The sequence below is a fragment of the Euleptes europaea genome, chromosome 13, assembly GCF_029931775.1.
Source record: "Euleptes europaea isolate rEulEur1 chromosome 13, rEulEur1.hap1, whole genome shotgun sequence".
NCBI classification, from domain to species: domain Eukaryota; kingdom Metazoa; phylum Chordata; class Lepidosauria; order Squamata; family Sphaerodactylidae; genus Euleptes; species Euleptes europaea.
The window spans coordinates 30,448,947-30,476,428 of NC_079324.1; the positions used below are offsets into that span (position 1 = coordinate 30,448,947).

Below are 27,482 nucleotides of genomic sequence, written 5' to 3' on the forward strand. Positions count from 1 at the left end.
CCCATCAAAAAGATCCTCGTGTAAGAGGGCAGGGAATTCCACCCTTCTGCAGCAACCTCTCCAACTACAGTTTTCTAACAGAGTACCGGTAGTTCCTCAGTGGAACAGGCTTCCTTAGGAGGTGGTAAGCTCTCCTTCCCTGGAGGTTTTTAAGAAGAGGCTAGATGGCCATCTGTCAGCAATGCTGATTCTATGACCTTAGGCAGATCATGAGAGGGAAGGCACCTTGGCCATCTTCTGGGCATGAAGTATGGGTCACTGGGGGTGTGGGGGGGAGTTAGTTCGGAATTTCCTGCATTGTGCAGGGGGTTGGACTAGATGACCCTGGTGGTCCCTTCCAACTCTATGCTTCTATGATTCTATACCCTCTCATGTTGCTCTTGGGAGCCCATCCCTCAAGAGCGGCATTTCAGGGGGCATTGTGTACTGTCTAGGAGTGTGTAGGTGGGCAGGGCACTTCAATGCATGAAAATGTGCATAGGATCCAACCTGTATCCATTAACCTTTAAGGCACCACAAGACTCTGCTATTTTGACTGCAGCAGACTCTCTCCTAGAACATGCTACACCAGCTCATCTATCAAAACCTGGAGAAAGTGTCACCCCATCCAGAAAAGAAGAAGGGCCAAGAAATATGCATGTATGTTCCGTCAAGTCACAACCAACTCATAGTGACCCCCGCAAGAGGCTTTCAAGGCAAGTGAGAAGCAGAGGTGGTTTGCCACTGTTTTCCTCCAGAGTCTTCCTTGGCAGTCCCCTATCCAAGTACCAACCCTGCTTAGCTTCTGAGATCTGATGAGATACATGCCATTCCACATCTTGGCCAAGAAATAGCATGGACTATTTCTGAGGCTGCAAGTCATTTCAAGAGGCCAATCAGAATACGACACTCTTGCAGCAGCAAGAATTATCGAAATGTACTGGCTTTTCTATTGAAAATAAAATAAAATATTTGAGTATTTGGTTAACTTCAAATAATTTTAACCTATTTAAAAATAATTATACACCACTTTGGCAGCAAATTAGCACAGATTTAAAAAATTGGGGAAAAAAACCTTTAACATTATGGGGTAGAATTTTGGTAATTAAAATGATGGTTTTACCTAAGATCCTTTTTTTATTTCAAAATTTACCAATTATTAAAGGAACTAAAATATTTAAAAGATGGAAAGATGATATTTTAAAGTTGTGGAATAAAGGAAAACGTAGAATTGCATATAAGAATTTGATTCAACTAAGGGAAACAGGAGGTTTAGGGTTACCAGATTTAAAAATGTATTATGAGGCATCTTGTTTTGTTTGGTTAAAGACTTGGATTATGTTAGAAAATACTAAATTATTAGAATTAGAGGGCTATAATTTACGTTTTGGGTGGCATGCATATCTATGGTACGAGAAGGAAAAGGTAAATAAAGAGTTTAATATTCATATAATTAGAGCTGGACTTTTCCAGATTTGGAAAAAGTATAGAAGGGTTTTAGAAAATAAAACGCTGGGATGGGTTAATCCAGTAGAAGCTCATATGAGAAGGGGAATACAGTTGAATACAGTTAAATTTAGAAATAGGTATTTATAGAAACATTATTAAATGGAAAGATGGAAAATGGATTTTAAAAAGCAGGGAAGAGCTTGAAATAAAAGATTGGTTTTTGTATTATAGGTTAAGAGATATATTTAATAAAGATAATCAGTATGGATTTAATAAAAACAAATCTGAACTAGAGAAAATATTGATAAAAGGAAATAAGGGACTGATTGGCAGAATATATAAACTATTAATTGTGACTAATTTAGAACAAGAAAGAATTAAACCAGTTATGATTACATGGATGAAGGATTTAGGATTTAATATTGAACTGGAAAGATGGGAAATTTTATGGAAGAGAGAATTTAAATTTACAATAACCAATGAAATTAGAGAGAATCTTTATAAAATGTTCTATAGATGGCATATAACTCCAGTGATGTTATCTAAAATGAATAGAGGTGATACTGGATTATGTTGGAAATGTCAGAAGGAAAGAGGTACATACATGCATGTATGGTGGTCTTGTAAGAAAATTAAAATTTTTGGAAAAAAGTATTGAGGGAAACGGATAATTTGATTATTGATAGAGTAAAGAGGAAGTCAGTGTTTTGCTTACTGGGAATTCCTCCTAAAAATATGAAGGATAATGATAGGGTTATTTGTCAGTACAGTTTTGCTGCTGCAAGAATTGTGATAGCTAAGGTTTGGAAGCAAGCTAATAAACTATCAATCATGGACTGGAGAAATAAATATGGATGTATATGAGGATGGCCAAATTAATGGAATTCCTACACGGAAAAGATATGGAAGAATTTAAAAAACATGGTTTAAGGCCACCTCATATTGGGATAATTTGGCAAAAATGGATTTTACATTATTAATTAATGAGATATAGAAATTAGTTTTAATAATATTGTACTTTCTATGTAACAAATATAATAAATACTGTCCAGGCACTTCTTCAGAAGTCGGGTGGAGGGTCACTTTTTTTTTTTTTTGGTGGGTGGAGGGGGTAGGGGTATCTTTTTGAATAATAATTAAGAATTCTGATAATGAAAAATCAAGATATATAGATACTCTCTTGTATTTTGTATTTTTGTTGTATTATTTGTTTGTTTGTTTTTATGTTATGTTATAAAAATTAATAAAAATTTATATATATAAAAAAGAGGCCAATCAGGATCTCTATGCAATGAAACAACCACCACAATGGAGCAGTTTAAAAAGTGGCTGAACACACAGGATGCAGTCCAGCCAAAGTGAAGAACTCTAGCGTACCTCTGATATCAAGAAGAAAGCTCAGTTTACACTTAAAAATCTATCAAATAGGCCTTAAGAGTGCTTCACTTGCCAGCTTGTGGCCAGCTTGTGGCCATGGATCCTCTCCCCTATGCTGTCTTAGGTCTTTTATGCACGGGAATTTTACCTGGGGTTCGATGCTCGCTCGACCCACACTTTTCTGTTGCGAATCCTAAAAATGCTATGCACCAGCAAAATCACCAGCTCAAATCCAGAAGCATCTGATTCCCCGCCCCTTGAAAATGATGCTTTGTAATTGGCTGTAGTGCTTACTGGGAGAAAAATGTCCAGTTCCCCTCTCCCCCAGGCGGAAACCCAAGTGCTGTGTTAAAAACCATTTCACAAAATGGAGCTCTTTAAAAGGAATGGGGTGAGGGGGGGAGAAACCCAAATGTCATTTTAAAACCCATTTTTATGTGACAAATATCTGCTCAGAAAGAATTCCGGGCGGGAGACAAAAATCAGGAAGCATTTGAGTCCCCGACTCTTAGAAATTGGCTGTAGTGCTTACTGTGAGAAAAACATCAACCCCCACCCCCCAGCTCCCCTGTTGTGCGCTTTGGCTTATGCATGGAGATGAAGATGATTTGATCCAGGCTGATCTCAGGGCAGATCAAAGAATTGGGTTTTAACAGCATCGGGAAGACCTGGACATTGCGAGTGCTGGGCGCAAGATCATCTCTAGGGGACGGAAAACTCATGCATAACTCCAAGGAACAACCAAGTCCGGGGATGTACATGAGTCAAAGTACCCATGCATAAAGGACTTTAAACAGAACTGACATCTTTCTTAGGCCATTTATGCAGGGCTGCTTCCCTTGTGGTCACCCCACCAACTGCTTTGGTGCTTTGTTTTGATTATGCATGATTATGCATTGATTTCCCGACCATCAGAGGTCACCTTGCTCTCCCCATGCATTTTCATGCATTTTGCCTGTGTTTTCCAAATGCTGTTTTAGTCAGAATCAGGAAAACATGGGCAAAATACGCAAAAACGCATGGGGAGAGCGAGGCGACCTCAGACAGTCGGGAAAGGCATGCATAATCAAAACGATGCACCGGAGCAGTTGGCAGGGGTGACTGTGGGGAAACAGCCCTGCACAAATGGCCTTAGCCACTCCAGGTGTTCAATTGCTCATCATAACCAGACTAGGCTGTGTTATCATCAGGTGTAGCTGACAGGAATGGCCACTACCTTGTATACTTCTGAGGTTTGCAAAGAAATGTCACAAACTATATCTCTTGCCTTTCGTGGCCTTTTAACCTTACTGTTCACAATTTTTTTCTGCTTCTGTGTGTGTATTTGCTGACTGAGAATTCTCTTCAATGCGTCAGATAAAGTAAGCTCTCAGCTATGAAAGTTTATGCTTCAATAAATCAGTTAGCCTTGAAGGTACCACAAGCCCCAGCCCCTTTGCTGCAACAGACTAACACCGTTGGCATCTGCATAGATTGTGTGTGTGCGTGTGTGTTAACAGGCAATTTAACAATCCTCCTTACTAACTGTAAGTATGAAGAGAGTGCACTGAAGACCCCCTGCATTGATGTATGTACTCCCAAGCTGGGTTTATTTTATCATTTTAAATCTGATCAGAATGTTCTAAAGACAAGCCTCCTCTTTGAATGCTGCCAAAGGACTTGTTTTCTCAGATATGCTGATTCAGGTGGTTAAGCCGGCTACATTTAGAAAGAACTGAAAAGGGCACCTTCCCTTGCCATCTTCTTCAAAGTTTCACTGACAAAAGAACAAGCCGTGTCAAAATTAGCAAAGCCAAGAGAAGGGCAAGGTCATTGCTGTATAGATCAAGTCACCGTAAAAGAACTGCTTCAAAAGCTAATAAACCTCTTCTCTGGACATCCGTAGCTGCTTTACACCAAATCAGGCCACTGGCCCATGTAGCCCAGTACACTCTGCTCTGACTGGCAGCAGCTCTCAGTGGTCTGAGGCAGAGAAAAATCACCTATCCCCTGACACTGTTTTACCAGGATTGCAGTGGAGAACTCCTAGGTGCCAAGTATGTACTTTATCAACTAGGCCATGGTTCCCGTATCAGTGCTGGAGGGAGGGAGAAGGACTGGAAAGAACAGATCTGGCCCCATCCTTTGCTCCAGTATGGCATTGATAAATGGTGGATAGGTGAGTGTGGGCGGCAGGGCTGAGGGACTTCCCTTCCCTACCACGCCTATGAAGCTATGGCCTTTTGTTCATACGTAAACAACAGCCAGCTCAACATTCTTACTCTATCCAGCTCAGAGCTACCTTGCTGTAAGCATGACAGAGAACTGGCTGTCAGGCAAAGAGGGGGAGAGGGAAAGTGTTGAAGGCAATGGTAGAGGGTAGAGAGCCAGAGTGGCATAGTAGTTAAGAGCAGCGGACTCTAATCTGGAGAACCAGGTTTGATTCCCCACTCCTCCACATGAGCAGCAGACTCTAATCTGGTGAACTGAATTTGTTTCCCCTCTCCTCCACATGAAGCCTGCTGGGTGACCTTGGGCTACTCACAGTTCTCTCAGAATTCTCTCAGCCCCATCTACTTACAAGGTGTCTGTTGTGGGGAGGGAAAGGGACGGTGATTGTAAGCCTCTTTGCGACTCCTAAAAGGTAGAGAAAAGTGGAGTATAAAAACCAACTCTTCTTCTTCAAAAGATGGGGAATGTTGAAGGTGACTCAGAGGGAAGTAGGGACTGAAGCGCCACATCATTTCCTGACAAAATACTAGCTCAAGACCACTGTTTGATGGGGGGTGGGGTTATAGGGGCAATATGAAACATACATCCACCAAGTTCTACTTAGGCATAATACTTGGAATAAAACTGTACATTCCTTTGAAATTATGCCAGCTGGCAATTCTTTTTTCCCTTTGAGTATCAGTCAAGTGGACAACAGTGACAGATCTAATCTGTTTTCCTTCAGGACGACCAAGAAAAGCCTTTGGACTTGACTTGGAAAGTTATTATATCAAAGACTTGAACGGAAGAGAGCATCAGTGTGGCTCTGTAAGTCCAGCTTCCTCTCAAGACCAGGAAACATTATTATTATATTATACATCCAGTCCTTGGCAGAACGCAAGATGTTTCTTCTGCCTTCTCATGTTCTTGATCAACAAGACAGATCATCTGTATTGCTTCCAGTTTGACACTTAGGGTTACCAACCTCCAGGTAGTAGCTGGAGATCTCCTGCTATTATAAATGATCTCCAGCCGATAGAGACCAGTTCACCTGGAGAAAATGGCCGCTTTGGCAATTGGACTCTATGGCATCCCCAAAACCTCCCACCGCTGGTGAAGAGGGACCTGGCAACACTAGGGTTCGCACAATGTAGGACATTCTTGCTGCAAGCGCAACACACTTCCCTCTACTTGATGTGCCCATGCGAGAACTCCTCTCACCACCAGAGAGATCATAATTCTGGTTGCTCCTTCTCTGTCACATGACTGAGGCCACAGTCACTCCATTCACAGGCTTATACTTCAGTGGGTCCCTTGCTACAGCCTCATTAGGAAGTCTGGAAAGGTTGCAGACCAGTGCCTTAAACCAGTGTTTCCCAACCTGTGGGTCAGGACCCCAAAGTGTGTCGCGAAGCCTCTGCAAGTGGGTTGCAGGCCAGCATGGTGTAGTGGTTAAGAGTGGCAGAGGCTAATCTGGTGAACTGGATTGGTTTCCCCACTCCTACACAAGAAGCCACATGGGTGACCTTGGGCTAGTCACAGTTCTCTCAGAACTCTCTCAGCCCCACCCTACCTCATGGGGTGCTTGTTGTGGGGAGGGGAAGGGAAGGTGATTGTAAGCCAGTTTGATTCTTCCTTAAGTGGTAGAGAAAATCGGCATATAAAAAACAACTCTTCTTCTCCTCCTCCCCACCAATGGCTGTCCCTGCCCTTTCCATTGCCGTCAGGGAGAAGTTTTTCTTTCTCCCATAATACTAGAACACGGGGTCATCTGCTAAAGCTGGAGGGTGAGAGATTCAAAACAGATAAAAGGAAGTATTTTTTCACACAAAGCATACTTAAATTGTGGAACTCCCTGCCCCAGGATGTGGTGATGGCTGCCAGTTTAGAGGGCTTTAAGAGGGGAGTGGGCATGTTCATGGAAGAAAGGGGTATTCATGGCTATTAGTTAGAATGGATACTAGTCATGCTGCATACCTATTCTCTCTAGTATCAGAGGAGCATGCCTATTATCTTGGGTGCTGTGGAACACAGGCAGGATGGTGCTGCTGCAGTTGTCTTGTTTATGGGCTTCCTAGAGGCACCTGGTTGGCCACTGTGCGAACAGACTGCTGGACTTGATGGGCCTTGGTCTGATCCAGCAGGGCCTTTCTTATGTTCTTATGTATTTTAGAAACCGAGATCTGACCCTGGAAACAGCATCTTCCATTTTTTCTTCACTGCATATACATGTTGATCAAATAAAATGTGTCCTGATGGTCACTAGAGTGAGTGAGAATCTTGGGGGGGGGGTTTAGAGAGAGTAATGGAGGAGGAGAGGGTTGTCAAAGGCTGAAATGTAGCTTCTGTATGAAAGGCTGTGTTTGCTGGAATGCCGTTTGCTTGGGGTTCATAGTGGGGGCAGCTGCACCCTTTGTGCGATGTCGGTTGGTTTCTCAAAAACATCTGGTTAGCCAATGTAGAAAATGGAAGGCTGAACTAGATGGGTGCCAAGGTCACGGTCTGCCTCTGGGCCAGCCTTCTCTGGATCACCATACCATGGACATTTGGACTTGTGGGTCACCATACCAAAAAGGTTAGGAACTGCAGTTGGGGGGGGGGGGACAAGGGACAAAGAAAACTTAGCCAGTGAAGCCACAGCTGCCTTGTCTCCTTATTTGAAGAAGAAGAAGAGTTGTTTTTTATATGCCGACTTTCTCTACCACTTAAGGAAGAATCAAACCGGCTTACAATCACCTTCCCTTCCCCTCCCCACAACAGACACCCTGTGAGGTAGGTGGGGCTAAAAGAGCTCTAAGAGAGCTGTGACTAGCCCAAGGTCACCCAGTAGGCTTTATGTGGAGGAGTGGAGAAACAAACCCAGTTCACCAGATTAGCGTCTGCCACTCATGTGGAGGAGTGGGGAATCAAACCCGGTTCTCCAGATCAGACTCCACCGCTACAAACCACCACTTTTAACCACTACATCACGCTGGCAATATTTGGCAATAAACCTTTTCTCCAGGGCTTCAGAATTCCTTTTCAGGGCTTCACACATGAATGTTGTCCTTGCTTGGTGGCTGCCACCTGAAGGCTGACATATGCAAAAGGGCCATCACCAGATCTACCTCCATAGAACAAAACATTAATTCAATTTCACTTCGACTCTGATGCAAAGCTTTTGCAACGGTACACACCAGACTACGATATGGCAGCAAAGACTGAGAGCCCATCAAATCCCCACTTCAAATTTCATTTCAGCTGCAAACTCACTAGTTCTCCGATCCTCCGCACACATACATGGAACTTATTCCCCACTGAACACCATTGCTGAAAGGGGCTTTAGAAAAAGCAAATATTTTCAGTGGAGACAGTTCACACATTCAGTTTTGACTGGCCAAGCGTTAAACAAGCAAGCACTCGTCATGTATGTGTGAACTGGCCCAACTGCCCCCCAAACCACATTAAAGAATTTAATAACAAATGCTACGCTACTGAAAAACATGCAAATGCCAAAGAGGTTAAAATGCTATCATTACAAAATGCACACATTCAAGGTCTCCTCCCCTTTGCGGCTTTCGGCGGGCTGCCTAAATGGCTTCTATGGCAGCGAAATCCCCAAACCCTCCAACTTCAGAATGTCTCACTACATAAAAACATCAGGGAAACAAAGTCACATGTGGCAACTATTGCACAAGCCATTCAAAATCTGTTACAACTGCCTCCTAGTCAGGCAAAGCAATTGGAATGTAATTGCTGCTTAGCAGAAATAAAGTGGGGCTGCTTTGTTCCCAAGGAAGGAATCCATTATTCAGTTTTCCAACCCATTTTTTAAAAATTCAGCAGTACATTTAATCAGAAACAATCACGCTGCAACAGGATCAGAATGGAATAATTGCAGCCTTATGCTGTTTTCCTTTTGAAAGAGAAGGAAAAACCCAAGAAAAGGAGGAGGAGGGGGGAGAAGGAGAAGAAGAAGGAGAAGAAGAAGAAGAAGAAGAAGAAGAAGAAGAAGAAGAGTTGGCTTTTATATGCCGACTTTCTCTGCCACTTAAGGGAGAATCAAACTGGCTTACAATCACCTTCCCTTCCCCTCCCCACAACAGAGAGCCTGTGAGGTAGGTGGGGCTGAGAGTGTGTGACTTGCCCAAGGTCACCCAGCTGGCTTCATGTCTAGGAGTGGGGAAACCAGTTCACCAGATTAGCCTTTACCACTCATGTGGAGGAATGGGGAATCAAACCCGATTCTCCAGATCAGACTCCACCACTCCAAACCACCGCTCTTAACCACTACACCATGCTGGCTCCAGAAAAAGGCAGTCCTTTGCAAGAAGAAATGCTGATTAGACAAAAACCTGAAAGTCACCAAACAGCCACACTATAACAAGACTCTTTTATTAAGCCATAAACCTCACACTCAAACAGAAGCACCAAACATCAATCTATTATTTGATTTCTCTCTCCTGGGCTGTTTACTGCCTATTGGTGGTTTCAAAAAGAAGCGATTTCAAATCTCACATGCTTTCATAACACAACTGGTCCCTATGACCCACAGCAGAGATGCCATGCTTCATAGGAGAAACATATAGGCATTCTCACCCAAGCTGGACCAAATGGGTTGGGTCCAAATTAAAATTTCCATCCCGAAAACAGAACTATCTCACCTCTCACCTCCCACAGAAGGGAAAAATGGGCTTAATCTGAGCAATAATCACTTGAATGGTCCTTTGGGATAAAATTGGAATCCTAACATTTAGTGAAGAAGAAGATGAGTTGGTTTTTATATGCCGACTTTCTCTACCACTTAAGGCAGAATCAAACCGTTTTAAAATCGCCTTCCCTTCCCCTTACAATCGCCTTCCCTTCCCCTCCCCACAACAGACACCCTGAGCTAGGTAGGGCTGAGAGAGTGTGACTAGCCCAAGGTCACCCAGCTGGTTTCGTGTGTGTGTGTGTGTAAAGTGCCTTCAAGTCGCAGCCGACTTATGGCGACCCCTTTTGGGGTTTTCATGGCAAGAGACTACCAGCGGTGGTTTGCCAGTGCCTTCCTCTGCACAGCAACCCTGATATTCCTTGGTGGTCTCCCATCCAAATACTAACCAGGGCTGACCCTGCTTAGCTTCTGAGATTCTGACGAGATCAGGCTAGCCTGGGCCATCCAGGTCAGGGCGTTTCGTGTGTAGGGGTGGGGAAACAAATCCAGTTTACCAGATTAGCCTCCACTACTCATGTGGAGGATTGGGGAATCAAACTCGGTTCTCCAGATTAGAGCCCACCACTCCAAACCACCGCTGTTAACCACTACACCACTTACAATCCCCAAAACGCACCAGATTGGAGCGCATGGTTCATGGCTTTTGCAGACTTCAGTGCAAAGCTATGTCCCTTCCACAGTCATAGAGGTTAACAGCCTCATCTGTGGTCTGTGTTAACAGGCCATTAAGACAAGCACCAGTGAGATTCATTAATACAGCACAAACCCTTAGTGGGTGGTCTTTTGACCTCTGCTCCCAGCCCTCCTCAGGCAGTGGCTATACAGCAGTTCAGCCTGCTAGAAGTCAACTGCATGAACAGAATGGCAAGCCACGAGTTGTCCCATCACTTTGGTTTTAAAAGATAAAGGCAAGCACCGGGTCATTAGTGATGTCACATCACAACGTTTAATAGGCAGACTGTGTTTACAGAGTGGTTTGCCTTTGTCTCCCCCAGTCGTCTACACTTTACCCCCCAGCAAGCGGTTTGGTTTACTCTCCCAGAAATAGATTTTGCCGTTTGCAAGCTGGATTTCACACCTGTAACAGCTCACCTCAAAGCAATCAATCTCACAGCTGATTTATCATTTGGAAACAGATGTGGGCAGACAGCACATTGCTACTGAAGGATGCTAGAGCACGCTGGAAATCACATCCCTGTCTCAAGAGCTGATCCGATGTGCCAAGTGCCCAACTATCTCAGAAAGATCATTCCCTGGCAGAAGAAGAAGAGTTGGTTTTTTATGTGCCGACTTTCTCTATCACTTAAGGAAGAATCAAACCTGCTTACAATCACTTTCCCTTCCCCTCCCCACAACAGACACCCTGAGAGATAGGTGGGGCTGAGAGAGCTCTAAGAGAACTGTGATTAGCCCAAGGTCACCCAGCTGGCTTCATGTGGAGAAGTGGGGAAACCAACCTGGTCCTCCAGATTAGAGTCCACCACTCCAAACCACTGCACCATGCTGGCAGGATGAATGTCCACTCTGGGCAGGCTATGAAATTCACAATTCTGCACTAAGGCTGTTACATTTTTCACCAATCTGTAGACTCTGAACACTTGCTGGCATCTCATCAAAAGCATTCCTCAACGTCTCTCACACAGAAGGGCAGCCAGCAGGACTTAATATCTAAATGGACGGACGGATGTGCAGGACTAGAACTGCCTAGGACTCTCCCTCCTCTCCCTTTGACACCTGATTCCCCAAGGATATCCCAAATTTGCAGTAACCTCAGTCAACGGAGAAGGGATCACTCTTCATCATGACTTTACCTGTTCCGGGACTGGGACCTAGCACATGCTCTGGGGCAAAGCCCTAGCCCTAGCACATGGTCCGGGTCCCTAAGTCCTGCAGACGGCACCCAGAAGAATGTGCGGTTTCATACAAGATGGTTCCACCCACCAACCACGCACCCCCCCAAACAAGAATATCACCAGCAATGGGTTCCTGAAGTAGGTGCACACAGGTTTACCATACAAGTTTACCATACACCTGAGACCCTGGAGAGCGGCTGCCGGTCTGAATAGACAATACTGAACTTGATGGACCGAGGGTCTGATTCAGTATAAGGCAGCTTCATGTGTTGTACCTGGTTACTTTTTTCCTGATTATCAAATGGGATGCGGGGGTGTCCCACGGATAGGGGGAATAGGATGTCCAGCGCTCCCTGAAATAGAAAGACCCCATAAAATGGCTGTTTGCCAATATAATGATGTTGCCTTTCCTATTTTCCTGCCAAGTGAGGAGGAAAATCTTAGCACTCTTCTGCACCTGGCTGAAAATCCTGGAGGCTTTGCCTTGGATTTGCTGCTCTCTAGATGCACATTTTCCCCATCTGAATTCTCAAATCTCTGCATGGGGGCTTAGTTTTGAGAATTCGGCTGGGGAAAACGTGCATTTAGAGAGCGCCAAACCCAAGGCAAAACCTCCCATGCGTTTTCGCCCGAGGAGTTACCTCCTGGCTCCTTGCGAAGCCCCTGGACAACAGGACCACGTTCTCCCTTCTCCAGGGCCATTTATGCACGGGAAGGTTTTGCCTTGGATCTGCCGCTCGCTAGATGCGCATTTTCCCCATCCCAATTCTCCAAACACAAAAATAAGCCCCCATGCAGAGTTTTGAGGATTCGGATGGGGGGAAATGCGCACCTAGAGAGGGGCAAATCCAAGGCAAAGCCTCCCGCGCATCAATGGCCCTTATTCCTAACCTAGAACAGAAGCGCACAGCAGCCTCCTGGCTCTGGGACGGGGCGCGGAGGCGAGGCGGGGCGACCCCTCGACCCGTCGGCCCGCCCGGCGGCACTCACCGGCGTTGCGGAGCTTGCGGTTCCGCAGCACCGAGACGATGGCCAGCGCGTTGCCCAGGATGTCCACCGCGATGGTGAAGATGAGCACGGCGGCCAGGCAGTGGCGCGCCTCGCGGGGGAAGAAGCGGCCGTCCGCGCACGTCCCGTTGCCGTCCGGCATCTCCGCGCCGCCCGCCCGCCCGCCCGCCGCCAGCAGGATCGGGACCCGGGGGGGAAGAGGCAGGGGAAAGCCCTGGGCGGCACTCCCACTCCATGGGGGGGGGGAGAGGCGCGGGCGCTCCGGCTCTCCGGTCCCGCCCCCGAGCGGAGCCCTCTCGGGAGGTCGGCCGGCTCCCCGAAGCCCTCCAGGCATCCCGAGGTCGCGCCTTGCCCGAGCCCAGGCGCCTCCGAAACACGGGTCCCGACGGGGCGCAAAGACGCAAACTTCCCAGCCCAAAGCGCCCTGGCCGCCACCTGCGCTCCCTGGAAGCGCTGGGTTGCTCCGCTCATACCGGAGAGGAAGAATTTCCCAACTGTTGGAGCTGCTGAGAAGGCAAGAGTCACTAGAAAAGACAGTCGTGCTAGGAAAAGTGGAGGGCAGCAGGAAAAGAGGAAGACCCAACAAGAGATGGATGGACTCTATAAAGCAGTGGTTCCCAACCTTTTTTTGACCAGGGACCACTAGGACTTTTTCCCCCCCCCCCGGTGCAGGGACCCCAAGTTCAAAATAAAAATTCCGAGAATTTGAAAATAAACTTTAATCATAACTGTTAGTCAAACATTAAACTTAGAATAATATTTGAATATATATATATTTATAATAGAGAACTTTTAATTGAAAATATTAATTTATTGTGGGTTTATAACTTTGTTTCACGGACCTTAATTTAGTTCTCGCGGGCCCCTGGGGGTCCACGGACCCCTGGTTGGGAACCAGTGCTATAAAGGAAGCCACAGCCCTCAGTTTGCAAGACCTGAGCAAGGCTGTCAAAGATAGGACATTTTGGAGGGCGTTGATTCATAGGGTCACCATGCGTCGGAAGGGACTTGACGGCGCTTAACACATAGCACACAGACCGGTTCTTCAGGGGAACAGGCTTCCTGGGGAGGGGTAAGCGCTCCTTCCCAGGAGGTTTATCAATCAAGCAACCAATCAATCAAACAAACCTTTATTGGCATACACAATACCTGCAGAGAACATAGTCTTACAATTTTACTCAACAGAGCTCGCCTGTTCCCGTTTAAAGTGTCTTTCGAGGATCCACATTGCCTATTGCAAAAACTTGGCTACATGGTCAATTGTGGCCACATCCTGAGTAGACATAAGAAAGGCTACCTTGCGCTCAACTGGGTGCCCATTCCCTACCAGCGAACAACGGGTTGAGGAACTTAAGGCGGATTCTCTGATAAAGGGGGCCGTGCAAAAGAACACGTGCAACCGATTCTATGAGAGTCTATGTGGTAGAACATCTGCTTGGCATGCAGAAGGTCCCAGGTTCAATCCCTGGCATCTCCAGTTAAAGGGACTAGGCAAGTAGTTGATGTGAAAGACCCTCTCTGCCTGAGACTCTGGAGAGCAGCTGTCAGTTTGAGTAGACAATACTGACTTTGATGGACCAATGGTCTGATTCAGTATAAGGCAGCTTCATGTGTTCATGTGATTCATTCCACAAGGGCATAACCTTGCAGAGAGTGGTACTGATTGAAATCTCCCCTGTAATATTGATGAGGCCAGCACATTTGGCCTTGCGAACATATATGCCCTCCTTTGTTTTGGGTCCGTTAAATGAGAAAAATAGGTTGCCACTTAAAGTTTTTGAGCAGAGGCTAGTTGCCATCTGTCAGATATGCTCATTCTACGACCTTAGGCAGATCATGAGAGGGAGGGCACCTTGGCCATCTTCTGGGCATGGAGCAGGGTCACTGGGTATGTGGAGGGGGGAAGTAGTTGTGAGTTTCCTGCGTTGTGCAGGGGGTTGGACTAGATGACCCTTGTGGTCCCTTCCAACTGTATGATTCTATGAGAGGTAGCGGGCAAAGTAATGAGGGACTGGCAGAATGGACTGTGGTGGTGGAAAGGGCCGTTGAGTCCCAGCTGACTTACGGTGACCCACTGGAGTTTTCAAGGCAAGAAGTATTCGGTGGTGGTTTGCCAAATTTGCCAAGGTTTGCCTCTGCGGGGACTGAGAGAGTTATGACAGAACTGGGACTGGTGCAAGGTCACCCAACAGGCTTCATGTGGAGGAGGAAGGAATCGAACCTGGTTCTCCAGATTAGAGTCTATTGCTCTTAACCACTACACCACGCTGGCTCTTGAACAGTACTATTTCAGATTCCTGGGGAGGAGTGTATGTTTTTCAAGCGTCCCCTTCCCTGCCAGTAGAAAACTAGCAAAGGATTCAAAGAGCTAGGGGAGCATTAAAGAAAATGTGTTATTTATAGGGTGGTTTGCCGTTGCCTTCCCTAGTCATTTACACTTTACCCCCAGAAAGCTGGGTACTCATTTTACCAACCTCGGCAGGATGGAAGGCTGAGTCAACCTTGAGCCAGCTTCCTGAAACTGACTTCCGTTGGGATCAAACTCATCGGGATCAAATTCGGGTTGAGAGCAGAGCTCATCGTGTGTTATTTGCAGGGAGGTTTTATATGGGGGAGCATTAAAGAAAATGTGAATATTCTCCTAGGGGTACAGCCCATTCTACAGCCTCAGAATTCTACCAGGTCATTGGGCAGAGCCGAGGAAATTGTCAGTTTTTTCCCACCCAAGGAGATTTGGGTTTTCCAACTTTACAGCACTGCTCTGCCTTAATAAGGTTGCCAGCTCTGGGTTGGTGAATTCCTGGAGATTTGGGGGAGTGTTGGAGCCTGGGAAGACAAGCATTTGGGGAAGGGAGGGACTTCTGTGGGTTATAATGTCATAGAGTACCCACTCCAAAGCAACCATGTTCTTCAGGAAAACTGATCTCTGTATTCTGGAGATCAGTTGTCATTCTGGGAGATCTCCAGCCCCCACCGGGAGGCTGGAAACCCTGCTTATTGGGATTGTCCTGGCAACTATCTCCTTGAACAGCCATCCTACCACCAGCCTCTCCTTGACCATTGTTTGGAGGCCAGGGATTCTTCGTACCTGCATGCATATCACTTGCTTAACTGGACTCCATGGGAAAGCATTCAGTTTGAGGTGGTGTGAGAGGATGTGGAAGTAGGACTTTTTGGAGGTGTATGATCTGTGCTGCCTGAATCAAAGGGTGAAAAAGAACATGAAGATTAACGTCCACTTCATACACAAGTGTGCTCTTCTTGTCTTTGCAGTACAAAAGAAGAGGCATGCATCTCTGAGGGACACACTGTGGAAGCACACTTGGGAAAGTCAGTTGGCCTGTGTTTCCTGGCGTGTCCCACCACATGTTCCTGAGAGTTTGGAAATGCCTGACTCCCCTTCACATCATAAGAAGAGCCCTGTTGGATGAGAACAAAGATCCATCTAGTTCAGCCTTCTGTTCCCCACTGGGGAACAGTGCCCACAAAAGTGCCCACAGTGCCCACATGCCCACAAAAGACCCACAGCGGGAATTCGGAAGACAAAACTTCTCTGTTGTTCAGAGGTACACAGCCTCTGAACCAGAGTGGTAACCTGCAGTACTGCAGTCAAAAGCTCTGTTCACGACCTGAGTTTGATCCCAACGGAAGTTGGTTTCAGGTAGCTGGCTCAAGGTTGACTCAGCCTTCCATCCCTCCGAGGTCAGTAAAATGAGTACCCAGCTTGCTGGGGGTAAAGGGAAGATGACTGGGGAAGGGAATGGCAAACCCACCCTGTAAACATAGCCTGCCTAGTAAATGTTGGGATGTGACATCACCCCATGGATCAAGAATGACTCAGTGCTTGCACAGGGGACTACCTTTACCCTTAACACCATATTTACTCTGCACTGCATTCTATTGAGTTCAATGGTGTTTAATGGCTACTTAAGGGGCTTAGGGTTACCAGCAGCTGCAAGCAAGGCAATTGTTGTCTGTGTTGATCCCAGAAGGGTTCACCCTCCTAGGAAGGGTTCACAAACAGATGTTTGTCAGTAGGTGACTACATCACCCAATGAAAAGTTTCCTGTGCGAATGGGCCATTAGAGACAGAACTCTCATTTTCAAGCCATGACACTTCAAATACACAGCTTTTGGACCGAGTCAGTTCACACATTCATTTGTCAAGTGTAGGGATGGCACATATATGCAGGTGTGAACCACCAGAGGGAAAAGCAATTCCCTACTGAAGCTCAAAGCCATTCTTTCGAATACCATCCCCAAGAATCTTCGTGATGCTTCCCTGCAGTTAGTCTGGATGCTGTCCAAAGCAGCTGAGTCATTTGAGCCATGAGAATGTTGTTAGTGTGGAAAGGATCATGGAAGAGTTGGATTTTACATTCATATTACAGGATAATGGAAGGAAAAGGTTGATTCTGGCCTCACAACCAATGGAATGCACCCCAATCTACGGAAGCTTCCGCTGCAGTAAATGTGAGTTTTTGTGATGCCACAAGACATTTTTTTGGTTTTGCTCCAAAGCTACCTCTCTGGAATTTCACCTATGGAAGGACTGTCTGCTCATGTCTGAATTACATGAAGCCCTGTTCAAGATGCCCCTGCTTTATGAGGGGACAGGGCCTATTCTGTGGTAGTGCCCCAGCTGTGGAATGCTCAGGCAGTTGGGATAGTGATAGCCTCTGTGTTCTTTATTTAAAAAAAAAACATTTCTGCTGCTTGTCCAAATTTATTTCCTTTTATATAATGGAGGGTATTGTCTATTTATATGGTTCCTTTTTTTGCACATGATGAATTTACCCCTTTACGAGGTGCTTAAAAGACTTTTAAAGTGGAAAAGCTGTCCATTAAAAAATAGAATAAAACTACCTGCACAGAGCAGCACCCCTTCTGGTAAAATGCATGTGTGCACACACATGCATGTGTACTGCCTGCAACCATGTGCGCGCAGAAGCATAATAGCTGTATGCTATTATATACAAATAGCAGCTCTTCACTGGACTTGTTTGTTGGTGCAGACTCATACTGCCTCTATGCAACCGCTTTTGTTTTGGTCTTCCCAACAGGACAAAGACATGCAAAGGATTAAGAACAAGCAACCCTATGCAGGTACATGAGCGTGGTGTGGTTAGAGTGTCCAGCTAGGATCTGAGAGACCCTGGTTTGAATCTTTGCTCTGCCATGGGAGCCTGCTGAGTGAGTTTGGGCCAGTCACACACTCTCAACCTAACCTAACAGGGTTGTTGTGAGGGGGAAATGGAGAAAAGAAGGATGTAAGCCGTTCTGGATCCCATTGGGGAGAAAAGTGGGATATAAATGAAGTAAACATATAAATTAATAAAGAAGCCAACTGCGAAGTACGCCATTGGAGGGAACCCTGGGAGGGCACAGATGGTAACATAACTGTGGGGAGTGGGAATCCTCATAGGGGTCAAACTCTGACAAACCCCCATGTGGAATCTTGAAGGGGGGGAAGACAGAGAGGAGGAGGAGGAAAAGAGATGGTTTTTATATGCCGGTTTAATCTACCTTCTAAGGAGAATCAAACCAGTTTACAATCTCCTTCCCTTCCTCTCCCCACAACAGACATCCTGTGAAGTAGGTGAAGTTGAGAGAGTTTGAAGAGAACTGTGACTAGTCCAAGGTCACCCAGCTGGCTTCATGTGCAGGAGTGGGCAACCAACCTGGTTCACTAGATTAGAGTCCGCCGCTCATGTGGAGGAGTGGGGAATCAAACCTGGTTCTCCAGATTAGAGTCCACCGGTCTTAACCACTACACCACGTTGGCTACACAGAGTGACCGTGCATCCAGTTCCACTAATGCCTCAATGCTGCTTCCTTGTAGCACCACAGTGGAGGAATGTGCTGTATTTCTTACACAAATAGAACTTCTATGTAGAAGAAAATGGATGTAGATCATCACATGTGGTCTACACAAGATTTTCTGGCTTATCAGGGAACCATCACAACCTCCCAGCATTGTGTACGTGCAGTGAAATAAACACTGTGACAATTACATGTGACAGACTCTGTGCATTCCACTCACATTCCCATGATGGGAGTGCTAACCTTGTAAGCATTTGAGGGGTATTCATGGCTACTAGTAAAAATGGATACTAGTCATGATACATACCTATTCTCTCCAGGGTGAGAGGAGCATGCCTATTATTTTGGGTGCAGTGGAACACAGGCAGGATGGTGCTGCTGCAGTCGTCTTATTTGGGGGCTTCCTAGAGGCACCTGGTTGGCCACTGTGTGAACAGACTGCTGGACTTGATGGGCCTTGGTCTGATCCAGCATGGCCTTTCTTATGTTCTTATGTGGAGTGTATATGGGGGAGCAGGGGGAAGATGTGGGTGTTCTGTCAACACCTGAAGCTCTGTAAACCAATGTAAAACAGCAACAATCTAGAAACAACTAATCTCATATGATTAATAGTATTTACTATGTTTTAAGAAAGTTTATTTTTAAGAAAACAAAGGTCAAGCTCTCACCCATTTGGAGCAATAGTGCAGAATAGTGCCTCTGTATGTATTTTCCTTTGCAAATAAGAGGACTAGAGACTTGAACCAAAAAAATCGGGGAAGTGTATAGCCCCTGTAGCCCTTCCTTTCCACAGGCACTGTGGCTGTGACCTGTGTAGTAGATTTGAGATGTCTGAACATGTGCTCTTGGTTCGGTCTTTTGTCACCTGCCCTTCTCCTCCACTTCAGATGCTAATTTGTATTAATTAATTGTCAGTTGCTGGTATTTTTATCTTAGCTTTTCAAAGCTCCAATCACATTTCTTAATATGGTGCAATCTACATTTTGCATCTAGCCAAACGGAGTGGGGAAGGGACTCAATCTATTTCCAGGTGCTCTTTAGCAGAATTTGAAATGAGCTCTAAACGATGTCTTCTTCCAGGCTCTCATGCTTGGCCACAGGGTTATTCTGGAATGGGGAATGGGAAAGAAGCAGAGAGATGTGTGAATGGGAGCAGGAGTGCAGTGATGAGAAGATGTGAATGGGAAGAAGAGATAATCCGTACAGCAGATCTGTCAAAATCCAGGAAGGATCTCTAGCCTGTTAGCAGCCAGTTCAGAGCAGGAGGAGAAGTAATGACATTCCTTAGGCTGGGAACCAAGAAAGCTGTTTGATAGCACCACCATGTGGCCATCATTAACAAATATGCTTGAGGAGTTCCGTATTCCATATTTTTTTCCAGTCACATATTAATTGTACTGAATTTCAGTTTCAGTACACTTCGGAGGTGCCCGGTGTTTGTTCCATTGCAAAAATTCACATTTCTATCCCATCCTCTCTCCATGGAGCTCAGGGCTGTGTACAGGATTCTCTCCCCTCCATTTTATCCTCACAACCACCCTGTAAGGGAGGTTAGGATGAGAGAGAGAAAGCAACTATCCCAAGGTCACCCAGAGAGCTTCATGGCTAAGTGGGGGATTGTATCTAGGCCTCTGCACTTCTAGGCAGACACACTAACCACTGCACCACTGGTTTTCAAATCGGTGTCAATTGGGTAGGCAGTCTGTTTCAAAGCTCACTTGATCGGCAAGTCCCCTCCCCTGGACTACCTTACACTTAGGTTGCCAACTTTTAAATTGGCCCCTCTAGCTGTCCCTTTAAATACCAATTCGATTGGGAAATTCTTGGAGATTTGGGGGTAGAATCTGGGGTTTAGATAGGGTAGGGACCTCAGTGGAGTATAATGCCATAGAGTCCGCCCTCCAAAGCAGCCATTTTCTCCAGGGGAAGTGATCTCTGTTGTCTGGAGATCAGTTGTAATTCTGGGAAATCTCCAGGCCCCACCCAGAGGTTGGCAGCCGAAGGCTCCTGTAACGCTTCTAAATTGAATTGCCATGGGGACCTCTCAGCTGACATCTTGTTGAAAGGCCGCTCTTCACCACTATACCATGCTGGCTGTCATTATAGCTGGTGGCTATTAGCTGGGATGTACTGAGTAGATGGAAGCGGTGTAGAAAGTTTGGTAGCCGAACTGGCAATAGCCAGAGTGGAAGAGAGTTGCAGTTGGCTGGAGAATCAGTCTTTGTGTTTGCTTTTGGGGAACAGATAGCATAGTCTGAAGGGCTGCTTCCCAGCTCCCCCCTTGTCCAACTTTATGCTTGTAAATAAACAGATATTACAAAATTTAGAAGTCTCCTGGCTATGGATCTTCCTACCATACATAGGGTTGGATCCAGATTAAATGTTCCCACTAATGGAAGAGGAGGTGTAATTTCTGCCAATTCCTCCTTTCTGCTGCAGACCCCAATTTGCCTGTCATGCCATTCCTGAAGGTCCCCTGTCCTCCAGTAGTATTTCAGGGAGCTCAATAGGATTTTTTTTTTAATATGCTGACTTTCTCTACCACTTAAGAAAGAATCAAACTGGCTTACAATCCCCTTCCCCACAGCAGACACCCTGTGAGGTAGGTGAGGCTGAGAGAGTTTAGAGAGCTGTGACTAGCCCACGGTCACCCAGCTGGCTTCATGTGTAGGAGTGGGGAAACCAACCCGATTTACCAGATTAGCCTCCGCCGCTCATGTGGAGGAGCGGGGAATCAAACCCGGTTCTCCAGATTAGAGTCCACCACTCCAAACCACCACTCTTAACCACTTCACCACGCTGGATGCAGCAGGAGGGGAAGAGGTAGGAAAGTTTTGTTCCGCTGACAGAAGTACCTTCTGTTAGCGGAAAACTTAGTTCAAATCAATGGAGTGGAGAAGAAACACAAAACAAAAGAGTAATTGCAAGTCCAAGTAGGCAATACTGAACTAGGTGGACCAATGGTCTGACTCAGTATCAGGCAGTTTCATGTATTAAATTTGAAACTACTCCCTTTATTCTAGGACAGCCCCCCAATAAGGTCCACAATTACATTATAACGTTTGCACAACTTACCTAATTGAAAAATAAGTGAAATATTGATCTTCCATCTCAAGCTCCACTTAATTAGATCATTGTGTCTTCAGAGACGACGTTAATGCCTCTTAATGAATCCCTTATAAATAGAAGTTTCTTTTTTTCCCCATTACAGATGGGGTGGTTACATGAATCCTGCCAGTGTAGAACACACAATTAATTTTGATCAAATATGTAGAAATGATGCGTGTTCTGTACAAATTCCTCCTCATTTAATTAAATCACAAGCAGGGTTCATTTCCTTCCTTATGGTGGCAGAACAAACCATGTGCAACCGTCTCATCCCCTTTCCTTTGGAATGATCATGAGAACAGCTCTCAGCCACTGAAATAAGCAGTTTTGGCTCGAAATACTAGGAAAGCACAGGTATGTCACCTCTTCCAGAAGCAGGCAAGATGCTCCTACCACTTAAGGGATGTTTTTTGCCATCTCAAGCCTTGTTAGGATTCAAGATAGCACAGTAAAAAGGCCAAACAACCAGAATAATCAAGTATCACCACACAGTGTGAGACCTACTAAACAGACCATGTGACAGGAAGAAGCGGAGCCAGAAATATTGCAGAGCTTGAGAAGGTATAAAAAAAGAGCAACCAAAATGATCAGGGGATAGGACTAATTATGTGTCTATACCACAACCAGTAGGCTGCAGACCAAGACACCTGGTGACAGGAATCATAAGATGAGCACCAGGCGAGGAACCACAGCAAGGAACAAACCAAAGGCTAGTGACATGGAAGAATCCTCACCCATATTAAATCGCCTTGCTTTGCCATCCTGCTGTTCCTGTTAGCTTGCCTACAAAGAGAGGCAGCCCTTGCTCTCTCCGCGTATACACCTCTGCACGTAGAGGTTGTTCCTTCTCATTGGGGAAATGTGCATGCAGTACACATGTAGCCCATCGCTACACATTAGGTTTCTTAAACACAGGTCCCTGGGGCTATTTCTTATCAGGAAAACTGCACGGGGGCGAAGGCTCAATCCCTGCTCTCCCCACATGATGCAGTCTTGATTCGAATTGGGACCCCTCGTGTCTAGCAATTAAGTTCTGACCATGGAACTCTCAGTCCCAGGCTGCATCTGTCAATTGGACCTGGGAACAGGTAGCTAAGGCCCTCAATCAGTTCAAAAGCATTATACTTTTGCCACTCTATGTGCCACATAAAAGAAAGACCATAAAACCATTTGATGTGCTGTAGAAGGATCCTAGGCTGACTTTATATATTAGGTTATGCCCTTTTGGAGCCCTTTCCTTATTCCAGTGTGATTTTCACCCACTGAACAGAGAGGCAGGAGACCAAACGCAGAGCCTAAGGAGATTCTGAAAGAGCACCTGTCCAATACATGACACACAGCCCCTTACAGATCAGCTTGAACGTTCATGTATTCAGGTGCACATAGAGAGTACACATTCTCCATTCAACAGTGTAGAACCCATGTTGTTAAGTGTCTGCCACTAGTTCTCCCACCACCGAGCATGACCCTTCCCCCTCTACAATCCCAAGTGAAGCCAGGAGGATATTTACAATGAGCCAGTCTCTTATGGAAGACAGTAGCCCTTGCATTCCTTTCCCTTAATCCTCAATTTCCCAGGGACAGAAGCCAGAGAAGAATGTCCATACATTCATATACAGACACACTGAAGGAACGCTTCAGTTCACAAACACAGTAGTTCAGTGTGGCAGCTGTCTATGAGAATGAACAGCTTGGCGCATGTCACACAGACCCTTCCTTGCTGGGCCGCTATGGCCATCAGTACCAATAAGAGTCTGAACAAGAAAGGACAAAGGTATATTTATTCATTCATTTACAAAATGCGTACCCTACCTTTTTGCCCTTATCTGGGCCACAAAGGCAACTTCCAGATTAAAAACATACATAATAAAAAAGTATCTTAAAAACCATTAAAATCCATGAAAAGTACATAATTAAAACAATTAAAACCAAGCTAAAATACACATACAAAAACATAAGAACAACAATTGAAACACAGGACAGGAAATACGGATGACTGATAGGGTTGCCAACCTTCAGGTACTAGCTGGAGATCTCCTGCTATTACAACTGATCTCCAGCCGACAGAGATCAGTTCACCAGGAGAAAATGGCCGCTATGGCAATTGGACTCTATGGCATTGAAGTCCCTCCCCTCCCCAAACCCCGCCCTCCTCAGGTTCCGCCCCAATATCCTCCTGCTGGTGGCGAAGAGGGACCTGGCAACCCTAATGCCAGCTGAAACAAACAAAAGATCTTCACCTACTGGAGGAAGATAGCGACAGAAGGGTTCAGGCAAATGCCTCTGGGAGGACAGTTTTGGTGCCACAACCAAGAAGGTCATTTCACAGGTTGCTACCTGTCTAATGTCAGAAGGCGGGGGCACTCAAAGCAAAACTTCAGAAGAAATTTCACAGCAGTCAGGTAGGTTTGTAAGGGAGTAGGCTGTCCTTATATATAATATATATCCTTATATATTTTCTGCAGCTGTATTCCAGCCTTCCTACAAGGAACTCAGGCGAGAGTTACTGCATTTTATTCTGACTGCAATCCTGCTAGGTAAGCTAGGCTAGCGAGAGCCTGCTCAGTGGGGTCTGTGTCTAGCTATGGACCTGAACTTAAATCTTCCAGGTCAAAGTCCAAAACTCTGCCCAGTAACACCATACCAATGAGGGTTGCCAGCTCTGGGTTGGGAAATACCTGGATATTTTGGGGGCGGAGCCTGAGGAGGGCAGGGTTTGGGGAAGGGAGGGACTTCAATGCCCCAGAGTCCAATGGCCAAAGCAGCCATTATCTCCAGGTGAACTGATCTCTGTCGGCTGGAGATCTGTTGTAACAGCAAGAGTTCTCCAGCCACCACCTGGAGGTTGGCAACCCTAATACCAACTCTCAGTATATTTGCAACATAACATTCTAAATGCAATAAAGAACTCAAGAGAATGTGGGCTGCAGAAAATTGTGGAGCAAAACTTGCTGGGGCCGATGGGAGTAAAGGAAGAGGTGCATGCATTTATTTGTGAAAGTCTACCCTCCAAAATAGCCATTTTCTCCAGGGGTTATCTCTGTCATCTGGAGATCAGTTGTAATTCTACGAGGTCTCTAGGCCCCACCTGGAGGCTGGCAACTGTACCCCACCCCTAAAACTCTCCAGGAATTTCCCAACCCAGGGTTGGCAACCCTAGGACAAGATGATGCAAACAAACTCCTGCTTTCTCTTCACAGAATGGATCAAATAGTCACACTGATGCTGCCACCTGGTGGTGATTGACAAATCTAAGATGGCTGTCCCTGGCTTGAATCTGGAAGGAAAATGTCACCCTCTTCTATGTCACCCTCTTCTATGTCACCCTCTTCTATGACACTCCAGCAGATGACACAGATTCACCATCCGCTAATACTGAAAGGCTACAAGCCTCATTCTCTGAGTATGTATATATGAGATTTTGTATTATGTATGTTGTCTATTGTGTATCTCACCCCTATAATTGTCATATGGCTAATTAAGAATATACTTTATAGAACACATGTTCTGTGAACTATGACTGAATGTCGTGGGATGGTCTGAATCGAAAAAGCTTATGCGAAATAGGAATCTATACCGGAAACCTATCTTTTTTGGCACCCTTGGACTTTTTTGAACCGAATGGTTATCTTGACATTTACCTTATATTCAGTCTTGAAGTTGTAAACATACTTACTTATCACCATTGCTCCTGCTTATATGTTTGTGCTTACATTACATTGACTTCTTTTGTTTAAGCAACAGCAGTTTCGTGCTTTTTTTGCCATAACCACCTGGAGGTTGGCAACCCTAGCCACAGTTGGGACTCATTGCCCAGCACAGTTCTCTTCTTCTCCTTCACCCCCCAACTGTGGCTTCACCGAGAGGAGTGAATTTGTGAGATTGACCAAGCATCTCCAGCGAGGGGTGGGCCCTCTGCCAGGCCATATGCTAGAGCTGGTACTCAACCGTGCCGACCCCTGATATGGCCCTGGTGCTACAGTTTCTTCCAGCCCATGTCTGGAAGTTTCTTCATGGTCTACTCTTTCCTTTTGATTCTGGGATGAGAGACGTTGAACCAGTGATCTTTCTGACTGCCCATGCATCCGCACAGTTGATGTACTCACTTCCACAGGCTTCACCCGATCAGACATGTGCATTTTAAGAATAACATATTTTACTTCCATACATCTGTTTGTTCGTCTCAGATTCCAGAGTACGCAATAACGAACTGGATTTGATTTAGTCTCATCAGAAATAAATACCCAGAATGACCCAGATTTAATTCACATCTTTAAAGGGAAGTGACAGCAGCTCTAATATGAAGTTTTACAGACTGACACTTGGGATCCACAGAGAGTGGCACATCTGGGGCAAAACAGGTTTCAAAAGGTTTAACTAATTGAAGGGTTGATAAGGTGAGGACTGAATTATGCATAAGGGGTTGGTGATTCTCCCCCCACCCCTTTAGCAAAGTATGCACAGGGTAAAATTCTCTGTTACAGTAACTCAAAAGTTAAATTCTTCCTAGTTATAGAGGGTTCGTTAGCCATTCTTAGTAATACTTTAACACTCCCACAAAGAGAACATAAGGACATGCTGGATCAGAAAAAGGTACATCAAGTCCGTTCACACAGTGGCCAACCAGGTGCCTCTAGGAAGCCCACAAACAAGACGATTGCAGCAGCATTGTCCTGCCTGCGTTCCACAGCACCTAACATAATAGGCATGGTCCTCTGATCCTGAATAGGTATGCATCATGACTAGTATCCATTTTTACTAGTAGCCATGAATACCCCTCTCCTCCATGAACATGTTCACTCCCCTCTGAAAGCCTTCCAAGTTGGCAGCCTTCACCACATCCTGGGGCAGGGAGTTTTAACTATGCGTTGTGTGAAGAAATACTTCCTTTTATCTGTTTTGAATCTCTCACCCTCCAACTTCAGCAGATGACCCCACTTTCTAGTATTATGAGAGAGGGAGAAAAGCTTCTCCCTGTCTACTCTCTCCATACCATGCATAATTTTATAGACCACTATCGTGTCTCCCCTTAATTGCCTTCTTTCCAAGAAAAGAGGTTAAATAAGATTAAGTATACTTTCCCCAGATTAAGTATACTTTTCCCAGATTTGTCAGATTCCCAGACTACATCTATTGGCTGGACACAAGGATGGACCTGGGGAAAGTATACTGTGGCTTAGAGCACCAGTTCGAACCTCACAACTTTCTTGCACTAGTGACTCGGCCAAGGCCACCCAGTGAACATCACAGCGCAGTAGGGATTTGAACCTCAGTTTTCAAGCTCCAACCCTAACCCTCTAGACTGGGGTTGACCGGCTGGTAGCCTGGGACTTTGTTGCAAACTGGAAAGCAATTTTATCCAACCCAGTGATTCTTAACAGAGGGGATATTACTAGTACTCTTTTTACACTCCCACCAAGAGGCCTAGATCAACATGTTTAATCTCACAGGAGTCTTGTGCTACTAATTTAGCCAAGGTCACCCAGGCCATGTAGGCATGGCGTTTCCTCGCGGTCACCCCACCAACTACTTTGGGGCTTTACTTTGATGATGCTTGCATTTTCCAACCATCAGAGGTCACCTTACTCTCCCCGCATGTTTCTGCATATTTTGCCCGTGTTTTCTGGATTTGTGTTTACACAGCATCCAGAAAACACAGGGGAAATGCGCAGAAATGCACGGGGAGAGCAAGGCGACCTCTGACGGTCAAAAATGCAAGCATAATCAAAGCAAACCTCCTAAGTAGTCGGCAGGGTGATTAAAAAGGAACAGCCATGCATAAATTGCCTCAGTGAACATCACAGCAGACTGAAATTTGAACCTTCCAAGCTACATAAGAGATGTCTGCCACCATTGTTGCCACCCAGACTTCAAAAGGAGAAGTGTAAGATGGTGCATTTCATCAGAAGGCTATCGATTACAACAATGATTTGGAGCCTTGCCTTTCTGGACAGTCAAATCAGTTCATGCTGAGTATTTTATTATCCCGGTATGACTCCATG

The 27,482-nt window shown here is 45.6% G+C and overlaps 1 protein-coding gene across 1 annotated transcript in view; it reads right to left on the reverse strand.

Moving 5' to 3' along the window:
* The window catches only part of GPR50 (G protein-coupled receptor 50), a 31,805-nt gene extending 19,114 nt beyond the window's left edge, over positions 1–12,691 (reverse strand). The window contains exon 1 of the mRNA XM_056859592.1: positions 12,532–12,691. Coding sequence (XP_056715570.1) covers positions 12,532–12,691 — 160 coding nt within the window. The remainder of the gene's footprint in view (positions 1–12,531) is intronic.
* Positions 12,692–27,482: the final 14,791 nt, after the last annotated feature.